This window comes from Macaca nemestrina, chromosome 20 (assembly GCF_043159975.1).
Source record: "Macaca nemestrina isolate mMacNem1 chromosome 20, mMacNem.hap1, whole genome shotgun sequence".
In the NCBI taxonomy this organism is placed as follows: Eukaryota; Metazoa; Chordata; class Mammalia; order Primates; family Cercopithecidae; genus Macaca; species Macaca nemestrina.
In genome coordinates this window covers 47,798,413-47,808,687 of record NC_092144.1, presented here as the reverse complement: position 1 = coordinate 47,808,687, position 10,275 = coordinate 47,798,413, and the positions used below count along the sequence as shown (strand labels likewise).

The 10,275-nt window shown below is 54.0% G+C and overlaps 1 protein-coding gene across 3 annotated transcripts in view; it reads left to right on the top strand.

The window, feature by feature from the left end:
* The first annotated feature begins 919 nt into the window (after positions 1-919).
* Positions 920-10,275, top strand: part of LOC105495635 (mitogen-activated protein kinase kinase kinase kinase 1) — a 28,961-nt gene continuing 19,605 nt past the window's right edge. Inside the window, exons 1-13 of one of the 3 annotated variants that reach the window (XM_071086599.1) lie at positions 920-1,329; positions 1,501-1,558; positions 1,679-1,769; positions 2,879-2,943; positions 4,719-4,774; positions 4,873-4,920; positions 5,060-5,102; positions 5,193-5,265; positions 7,004-7,135; positions 8,434-8,496; positions 8,607-8,688; positions 9,680-9,796; positions 10,029-10,107. In XM_071086599.1, coding sequence (XP_070942700.1) covers positions 1,231-1,329; positions 1,501-1,558; positions 1,679-1,769; positions 2,879-2,943; positions 4,719-4,774; positions 4,873-4,920; positions 5,060-5,102; positions 5,193-5,265; positions 7,004-7,135; positions 8,434-8,496; positions 8,607-8,688; positions 9,680-9,796; positions 10,029-10,107 — 1,006 coding nt within the window. In that variant the 5' untranslated portion in view covers positions 920-1,230. The remainder of the gene's footprint in view (positions 1,330-1,500; positions 1,559-1,678; positions 1,770-2,878; positions 2,944-4,718; positions 4,775-4,872; positions 4,921-5,059; positions 5,103-5,192; positions 5,266-7,003; positions 7,136-8,433; positions 8,497-8,606; positions 8,689-9,679; positions 9,797-10,028; positions 10,108-10,275) is intronic. The other 2 variants (XM_071086598.1, XM_071086600.1) reach the window with 2 other exon arrangements.

The window sequence follows — 10,275 nt, the reverse complement described above, 5'->3', positions numbered from 1 at the left end:
CAGCCGCCACGCTTTCCGGCTGCCACGTGACTTCTTCCTCGCAGGGGCAATTAGCGCGTGCGCATTCGCTCCACTCAAGCTGGACGGACAGCGTGAGAAAAAGCTTACTGTATCCCAGTGCGCAGGCGCCTCTCGGCGAGGGGCGGGGCTAAGCTTTTCCCGGGCCTCACAGACCCAGTTCCAGTGCCGGGGGCGCGGGAGCGTGCGCGCGCGAACTCATTGGGAAGCAGTCGGAGCTCTGGCGGCGTGCGCGCGCGTTGTATTGCGCGCGGCCATAAGTCCCCGGAGCTGTGCGGGAATGCACGCAGCAGCCCTCCGTTTAGGCATTGGCCAAGTCCCGAGGGAGATGTTCTCTGAGGTCCCTCTCGCCTCAGGCCTGGGCGCATGGTGCAGGATCCTGAGCGCCCAGGATCCAGTTTCAAGTCTCGGCCCTTGGTCCCCAGCTCCAGGAAGAGGGTCCCACAAAGCTATTGTGCTCTGCCGGGCAGGGGCTGGGGTGAGGGCTCCTGGACTTCGCCGGATCGCGCCCGGTCTCCATTAGGTTCCGGTCTTGGAGCTGAGGGCGAGGGTCCCATCTGTACTGCCATCAATTATATATCATGTATAGGTTTTGTACACTGCAAGCGTAGAAAATGAAGTTATGTGCCATGTATGTGGAGGTATATGCGCTGGGTACCTCCACGTGTGTACTGTGCACACAGGTATCTAGGTAGATGCACATCTACACGTCTACATGCCCGCGCAGTGCAGAGGAGGTAACCCAAGTGCATGTATGTGACAGGTGAACAGGCATGTACACTGCGTAGTCATCCTTGTGCAGACTTGCCGCCTTCGGGTTGTGGCCAAACCTTCAAGCACCCAGTAGAGGTTTAGACACTACCTAGGAGACGGGGGCGGGGGTTCTAAGGCACCCCCCTCCAATCCAGTTACCATTAAGATCATTTGCATCACATTTACATCCAGCCCTGGGCCTTGGAGGTTGAGGATGGTCCCTTGGGTCCCAAGACAAGCTGCCCCTCAGAGGCTCTCAGCGCCCAGGGGACAGGGGGTGGAGCCCTTTGCACAGCCCTGCAGTGCAGCTGGGGCAGGAAGCGAGAGTGGGGAGGAGGGAGGCCACAGCCCGCGGAGGCAAGGCGGGTGCAGGGCTTCTGGGGACAGAGGGAGGTGCCAGAACTTGAGCCCTGAGGCCCTGCTGGCCCCTGGGCGCAGGCCCAGCTCCGGCCCCCAGGGATGGACCTCGTGGATCCGGACATTTTCAATAGAGACCCCCGGGACCACTACGACCTGCTGCAGCGACTGGGTGGCGGCACATATGGGGAAGTCTTTAAGGTGAGAAAGCCCCTCTGTCCCCAACACCCTCAAACTAGTGGCCTTTAAGGCAAGGCCTCGGTAGGGAGGAGGCTGCAAGAGGGGGTCCCAGTCCTTGACCTTGACTCAGGGATGCTGAGGAGGGACGCTGGCAAATGGAGCCTGCCTGACTGCCGACTTCCCCTTTGCAAGGCTCGAGACAAGGCGACAGGGGACCTGGTGGCACTGAAGATGGTGAAGATGGAGCCTGGTGAGGAGGGAACCCGGAGCTCCTTCCCCACATCCCCACCTTCGCCTCCTGGGACACTGGGATCACCTCCCTCGTAGCTCTCTCCATGCGAGCTGCCTTTCTCTCCCACCCTCCTCACAGATGATGATGTCTCCACCCTTCAGAAGGAAATCCTCATATTGAAAACTTGCCGGCACGCCAACATCGTGGCCTACCATGGGAGTTATCTCTGGTGATGAACCTCAGACCCACCCTGGCACCCAGCCCAGCCCCTAACCCAGAGCCTCCATTTCTTGATGGGGGTACCCTCATTTCTTTTTTTTTTTTTTTTTTTTTTTCATTTTTTTTCTTTTTTTTTGAGATGGAGTCTTGTTCTGTTGCCAGACTGGAGCGCAGTGGCATGATCTCGGCTCACTGCAACCTCTGCCTCCCGTGTTCAAGCAATTCTCTGCCTCAGACCCCCGAGTAGCTGGAATTACAGGCGTCCACCACCCCACTCGGCTAATTTTTATATTTTTAGTAGAGATGGGGTTTCACCATCTTGGCCAGGCTGGTCTTGAACTCCTGACCTCGTGATCCATTGGCCTTGGCCTCCCAAAGTGCTGGGATTACAGGTGTGAGCCACCGTGCCTGGCCTTGGCACCCTGAGTTCTAACCTTGAACTTCCATTTCTCACCATAACCCGGCCTCCCATCCTGGACCCCCATTTTTGACTGGGCTAACCCTACCCTGATCCTCACTCCTAAGTCCCACTTTTCTGACCAGAGCAGCCTCTAATCTAATCTCCAATCCAGAATTCCCGTTTCTGATCAAGAGTACCCCAAACTGATCCCTTCGTAGTAACGGAATTGGAAATCAACTCCCTAGAAACGAAGCTCTCATCATTCTGCCCTCTGGCTCCCCCAGTTCCACTCTCTGTTCCTTTAATATAAACTTCTAAATTCCCTGATCCCCAAATTAATATTCCAGATGTCCCAATACTGACCTCTGCTCCCCGGAACAGATGCCCTGGACCCCTCTGTCCCCTCCAAATCTCCACAACCCGTGAGATCTCTGCCCTACCTCCTAGGTTGGCGTGGGACGGCAGAGGGGTCCCGCCCAAAGGTCTAGGTTTGAGTTGACTTGCCCCGGAACTCACATTTCCTCTCTGAGCCTTAACTTCCTTGTCTGTGAAACGGGAATGAAACTACCTCACTCTGGTAGACAAGGAGAGATGGAGTGATGAGAGCTGTTACATTAAAGTTCTTACTGATCTAGAACAAGACAGAAGCAAACCAGGGACTTTCCTGCAAATAATAATGTATTACTGCTATTATTATTCTTACCCTTGAAACACTGCAGGTTGCAGAAACTCTGGATCTGCATGGAATTCTGTGGGGCTGGTTCTCTCCAGGACATCTACCAAGGTTAGAGAAAGCACAAGGGGACCCAGGCAACCCTCCCACCCCCACCCCCCAACCCCGACTCGAATTCACCTCTTCCGTCTGTGTGTGTGTATCTCACAGGAACTGTCTTTCTGGGCCATATTTCAAACTCCTGGGCTGAGCTGATCCTCTTGCCTTCAGCTGCTGAAGTGCTGAGATTACAGGCTTGAGCCACCGTGCCTGGCTTTTTAAAATTTAATTTAATTTAATTATTTTAAAAAATATAACTGCTGGGCCTGGTGTGGTGGCTCACGCCTGTAATCCCCGCACTTTGAGAGGCTGAGATAGGTGGATCACCTGAGGTCAGGAGTTCAAGACCAGCTTGGCCAACATGGTGAAACCCCGCCGCTACTGAAAATATAAAAAATTAGCCAGGCGTGGTGGCAGATGCCTGTAATCCTAGCTACTTGGGAGGCTGAGGCAGGAGAATCACTTGAATCTGGAAGGCAGAAAATCTCTGATTCCTTCCAACCCTAGACCTCAAATGTTAGAAAAGGAAGGACTTCATTGAGAAGTCCTCAGGGAAACTGAGGTCCACAGAAAGGAAGTGAATCCCACAGCTGGTCTGTAAGACCTAATGTCTGACGGCCTCTTTCTGTCTCTCTATCTTTCCGCCTGTGTGTTGTTCTTCCCTTGTCATCCTCTGGGTCTCTCTCTAAATTTGTCTCCCCACATTTTGGCCTCTGACCTCTGTCTTTGTCTCATTTTTTTTGGTTTTTTCAATCCTGTTCCTTCTGTATGTCTCATGTGTGATCTGCCCCCGTTTCTCTGTCTCTCTCTGTCTCTGTCTCTCTCTCTCTGTGCCTTTCCTTATTTTGCAAAGTCATATCACGCCCCTGCTCAGAGCCCTCCTACAGCTTCCATTTCTCTCGGAGGAGGAGCCCAGACTCCTCATCAGGGTCCACCCCAGGCTGGCCGACCTCACCTCCTCCCACTTTCCTCCTCCCCCTCCACTCTACCCCACCGCCTTTGCTGCTTTCCAGACCCACCAGGAACTGTCCCACCTGGGACCCTGCACTTGCTGTGGCTAGTCCCACTCAGAGTGGGAGCCCTCACGTCTTCACCTGCCGTCACCTTCAGAGAGCAGCCGTGACTGACCACCTCTGTGAAATGTCATAGCCCCCCTCCTACGTGCCCCTTTCTTGCTGTATGTTTCTTCCTATTGTCTTTCAGCGTCTGAGGAACTACATCATATTCTACTTATCTTGCTTACTTTCTTCCTTTCTTTATTTTTTCTTTTTCTTTTTCTTTCTTTCTTTTCTTTCTTTTTTTTTTTTTTTTTGAGACAGAGCCTCCTTCTATTGCCCAGGCTGGAGTGCAGTGGTACGATCTCGGCTCATTGCAACCTCCACCTCCTGGGTTCAAGCGATTCTCCTGCCTCAGCCTCCTGAGTACTTGGGATTACAGGCATGCACCACTATGCCTGGCTAATTTTTGTATTTTTAGTAGAGATAGGGTTTCGCCATGTTGCCCAGGCTGGTCCTGGACTCCTGACCTCAAGTGATCCACCCGCCTTGGCCTCCCAAAGTGCTGGGGTTATAGGCATGAGCCACTGCGCCAGCCCTATTGGCCTCTTTTATTTGCATCGCTGCCTCTTTCTGTTGCTGACTACCCCACCATCTCCCCCTCCCACTGGTCCCATCCTGTTTCCCCTCTCCCTATGGCACCCTCTTAGCTGGTGTGGGGGGGCAGGACTCCCCAGCCCAGGTTCCCTGGCTCCCATCCAACGCCTGGCCTGGCCGGGGTGACCTTTGCAGTGACAGGCTCCCTGTCAGAGCTCCAGATTAGCTATGTCTGCCGGGAAGTGCTCCAGGTAAGGAGAGGCCTGGGTATTCTGGGGAGAGGAGAGGAGGGGAGCCCCCACTCCAGCCCCCAGACACTCACAGTCCCCTTGTCCACCCTTCTCCCCAGGGACTGGCCTATCTGCACTCACAGAAGAAGATACACCGAGACATCAAGGTGGTCTGGGGTTACAGGGATGCTGTTGGGGGGTGGGGCCCAGGAGATGGGCGTGGCATTTCGGGGACTCAGGGATCAGGGTAGTTTGAGCTGTGGGGAAAGAGTCTCCGCAGCCTCCCATACCCCCTCTCATTCCCAGGGAGCTAACATCCTCATCAATGATGCTGGGGAGGTCAGATTGGGTGAGTAAGGCTGGGGGTTGAGCAGGGGGGCTGACTGGGGGGCTGGAGGCACAGTGGACCCCAGATCACTATGTCTCCCTCTGCTTCCAGCTGACTTTGGCATCTCGGCCCAGATCGGGGCAACGCTGGCCAGACGCCTCTCTTTCATTGGGACACCCTACTGGTGAGGGGTGCCCAGCGGGCAGCTAGGGGTGGAGTGGGGCTCAGTGGTTTTTCCCACCGTGGTTCCCCGGGATCCTCCTTCCTGGCTTCGTTTCCCTGTCTCTTCCTTTCTCCATGGAAGATTCTTTCATTCTCTCTGGGTGTCTCTTGAGTTTTCCACTTTTCTCTCTCGTTTTGTGCCCTTTTCTGCCCGTTGCTCTAGGTGCTTGTGTTGGTTTTTATCTTGATTTATCTGTCCCTCCATATCCATTTCTGTTTCTTTCCTCTAGCTCAGTTTGTAGCGCTCTCTGTCTCTTTGTTTCTGTCTCTCACTCTCTTCTCTGCCTCTCTGTCTTTTCATTTTGTTTTGTTTTTAGAGACAGGTTCACTGTGCCTCCAGCCCCACTGTGGCCCAGGCTGGATTGCAGTGGCACAATCATGGCTCACTGCAGCCTAGAACTCCTGGGCTCAGGAGATCCTCCCACCTCAGCCTCCCAAGTAGCTGGGACCACAGGTGTACACCATGACACCTGGCTAATTTTTTTTTTTTTTTTTTTTGAGACGGAGTCTGGCTCTGTTGCCCAGGCTGGAGTGCAGTGGCCGGATCTCAGCTCACTGCAAGCCCCGCCTCCCGGGTTCACGCCATTCTCCTGCCTCAGCCTCCCGAGTAGCTGGGAGTACAGGCGCCCGCCACCTCGCCCAGCTAATTTTTTTTTTGTATTTTAGTAGAGACGGGGTTTCACCGTGTTAGCCAGGATGGTCTCGATCTCCTGAACTCGTGATTTGCCCGTCTCGGCCTCCCAAAGTGCTGGGATTACAGGCTTGAGCCACTGTGCCCGGCCTTTTTTTTTTTTTTTTTTTTTGAGACGGAGTCTCGCTCTGTCGCCCAGGCTGGAGTGCAGTGGCGCGATCTCGGCTCACTGCAAGCTCCGCCTCCCGGGTTCACGCCATTCTCCTGCCTCAGCCTCCCGAGTAGCTGGGACTACAGGCGCCCACAACCGCGCCCGGCTAATTTTTTGTATTTTTAGTAGAGACGGGGTTTCACCGTGGTCTCGATCTCCTGACCTTGTGATCCGCCCGCCTCGGCTTCCCAAAGTGCTGGGATTACAGGCGTGAGCCACCGTGCCCGGCCACCTGGCTAATTTTTTAAAAATTTGTGTAGAGATGGTGTTTTTTTTTTTTTTTTTTTTTTTTTCTTGAGATGGAGTTTTGCTCTGTTGCCCAGGCCAGAGTGCTGTGGCACAGTCTCGGCTCACTGCAACCTCCACCTCCCGGGTTCAAGCAATTCTCCTGCCTCAGCCTCCAAGTAACTGGGATTACAGACGCCTGCCACCACACCCAGCTAATTTTTGTACTTTTAGTAGAGATGGGCTTTCGCCATGTTGGCCAGGCTGATCTCAAACTCCTCACCTCAGGTGATCTGCCTGCCTTGACCTCCCAAAGTGCTGGAATTACAGGCAAGAGCCACCATGCTCAGCCGAGATGGGGTCTTGATAAGTTGCCCAGGCTGGTCTCAAACTCCTGGGCCTAAATCATCTGCCTTGCTTAGCCTCCCAAAATGCTGGGATTACAGGTGTGAGCCATCGCACCCAGTCTGCATCTCCGTCTTCGTCTGCCTGTGTCTGTCTTTCCTCCTGTCCCTCTCTCTCTCCGTCTGACTCTGTGTGCTGCATCTCCCCTCAACTCCTTCTCCTTCTCTGCCCCTCCTTCCCTTCCTGTCCCCATGCCACCTCTGGCTCTCTGTGTGTGTCTCCCCCCAGGATGGCTCCAGAAGTGGCAGCCGTGGCCCTGAAGGGAGGATACAATGAGCTGTGTGACATTTGGTCCCTGGGTATCACGGCCATCGAACTGGCCGAGCTACAGCCACCGCTCTTCGACGTGCACCCTCTCAGGTAGGCAGGTGTGGGGTCCCCAGGCCCAGAGATCCTGTCCAGCCCTGGCCCAAAGCCCACCCTCAGCTTCTGCCTTCCATCCCAGGAACCTCCAGTTCAGGGATCGCCACTTGAGCCTACCTTGGCACATGCTGCAGCTCTATTTTTTAAATTTAATTTAACATTATTTTTTATTTTTTATTTTTTAAGACTGAGTCTTGCTCTGTCACCCAGGCTGGAGTGCAGTGGCGCAATCTCAGCTCACTGCAACTTCCATCTCCCGGGTTCAAGCTATTTTCCTGCCTCAGCCTCCCAAGTAGCTGGGACTACAGGTGTGCACCACCACGCCTGGCTAATTTTTGTATTTTTAGTAGAGATGGGTTTTCACCATGTTGGCGAGGGTAGTCTCAAACTCCTGACCTCAGATGATCTGCCCACCTCAGCTTCCCGAGGTGCTGGGGTTACAGGCGTGAGCCGCTGCACCCAGCCTATCTTTTATTTTAATTTTTATATATTTATTTATTTTTGAGATGTAGTCCCACTCTTGTCACCCAGGCTGGAGTGCAGTGGCACGATCTCAGCTCACTGCAACCTCTGCCTCCCAGGTTCAAGTGATTCTCCCGCCTCAACCTCCCAAGTAGCTGGGATTACAGGCAAGTGCCATCAAACCTGGCTAATTTTTGTATTTTTTGGTAGAGATGGGGTTTCACCATGTTGACCAGGCTGGTCTCGAACTCCTGACCTCAGGTGATCCACTTGCCTTGGCCTCCAAAAATGCTGGGATTACAGGTGTGAGCCACCACGCCCATTTTAAAAATTAATTAATTAATTATTATTATTTTTAGAGACAGGATCTTGCTCTGTCACCCAGGCTGGAGTGCAGTGGCACCATCGTAGTTCACTTCAGCCTTGAATGCCAGGGCTCAAATGATCCTCCTGCCTTAGCCTCTCACATAGCTGGTCCTACAGGCCCACATTGCCATATCCAGCTATTAAAAATATTTTTTTTTTTTTTGGTTTCACTATGTTGCCCCAGCTGGTCTCCAACTCCTGGGCTCAAGCTGTCCTCCCGCCTTGGCCTCCCCAAGTGTTGGGATTACGGGCATGAGCCACTGCACCTGGCCTTGCCGTAGCTCTACCACGCCATAAGCGGCTTCCCTTAGGAGAGGTATCCTGGTGCACTGTAAAACCCGAACCTCACTTCCATGCTGTTTCTCACTTTGCCCTCTGCTGACCGTAATGCTACTAGGAACCCCTCAAGCCATGAGGTCTGGCCCCCTTGAAGGTCTGAACTCCATATCCTTTCCCTACTATTCTAGAGTTCTCTTCCTCATGACCAAGAGTGGCTACCAGCCTCCCCGAATGAAGGAAAAAGGCAAATGGTACGAGAGAGTGACAGGAGGGAGGGTGAGCGAGGGCGGGGCTGGGGCTGGGTGGCCTGATGGGAGGGTCTCTGGTCCCCTCACCCAGAACCTGGCTTCTTCTTCCCAAGGTCTGCTGCCTTCCACAACTTCATCAAAGTCACCCTGACTAAGAGCCCCAAGAAACGACCCAGCGCCACCAAGATGCTCAGTGTAACCCTCCCTTCCCCAAGACCCTCAGCCCAGAATTCCCCGGGGCCTTCCACAACTCCCGAGGACATGGATAACTTCGTTCCACGGAGTCCCTGTGGCCTTCCGAAGTCCCTAATGCCTCAGAATTTCCCAGGACCACCGTCCACCACTAGAGACCCTCTGGGCTATACCCTAAACCTTTCCCAAATCCCCTGAGTTGCCAGAACTCACAAATTCCCAAAGGACTCAAGACTTGTTCCTGAGTGTCCTCTTGAATCCCCAGGGAACCACAGTCTCTTCCAAGACAACTGTGGAATTCTCCCAGCCCTGCTCTGAGAAATGTAAATTCTAATTCCTAAAAATTTCTTAGACTCCCCAGGCTGGCTGGGCACGGTGGCTCATGCCTGTAATCCCAGCACTTTGGGAGGCTGAGGCAGGTGGATCACTTGAAGTCAGGAGTTTGAGACCAGCCTGGCCAACATGGTGAAACCCCGTCTCTACTAAAAACACAAAAATTAGCCGAGTGTAGTGGCACGCGCCTGTAATCGCAGCTGCTTGGGAGGCTGAGGTGGGAGAATCACTTAAACCCAGGAGGCGGAGGCTACAGTGAGCCAGGATTGCGCCACTGCACTCTAGCCTGAGTGACAGGGAGAGACCCTGTCTCAAAAAAAAAAAAAAAATTAGCTGGGCATGGTGGCATGAGCCTGTAATCACAGCCACTTGGGAGGCTGAGGCAGGAGAATCAATTAAGCCCAGCAGGTGGAGGTTGCAGCGAGCCTAGAGTGTGCCACTGTCTGGGTGACAGAGTGAGACTCTGTCTTAAAAAAAAAAGAATACCCCAGACCTCTGACAGTTCCCTGGATTTCCCCGCCCTCTCCATCCACTGGCACCTTCTCCCCAGCTAGATTCCTTTAGTCCAGTCCCCAAGGCCCTGTACCAGCCCTCTCTGTCCATACCAGCCCTCTCTATCCACTCCAGCCCTCTGGATATGGACACCTCTTCCCTCCCCCAGCATCAACTGGTATCCCAGCCTGGGCTGAATCGAGGCCTGATCCTAGATCTTCTTGACAAACTGAAGAATCCTGGGAAAGGACCCTCCATTGGGGACATTGAGGATGAGGAGCCCGAGGTGAGCGCCTTGGCTGACAAGAGCACTGGGGACCGCTTGGTCTTTCTCAGGCTGTGCCTGCTGCCGGCAGTGCCTTCCCGCTGCCTCTCTTAGGGGGAGAACAGGCAGGGAGGATGGGGAGCTTGGTACAAGGCTGTGTGCCCAGAGGGTTACAGGAAAGCAGATGGACCCCGGGCAGGGTAGGGGGCTGCTTGGGGGTCCTGAGCCCTGACGTGGCTGCCCCTCTGCCCAGCTACCCCCTGCTATCCCTCGGCGGATCAGATCCACCCACCGCTCCAGCTCTCTGGGGATCCCAGATGCAGACTGCTGTCGTGAGTAGAGAATCCTTATCTCTGGGGACACCTGACCCTATAATAGACCTAAGAGACCCCCTTCCTTACCATCAGGCCACCAGAGACCCTCAGTATCATCTGATCCTATAAGAGACCCCAGACAATCTCATCAGCACCTGACCTACAAAATGACCGTAGAGGCTGGGC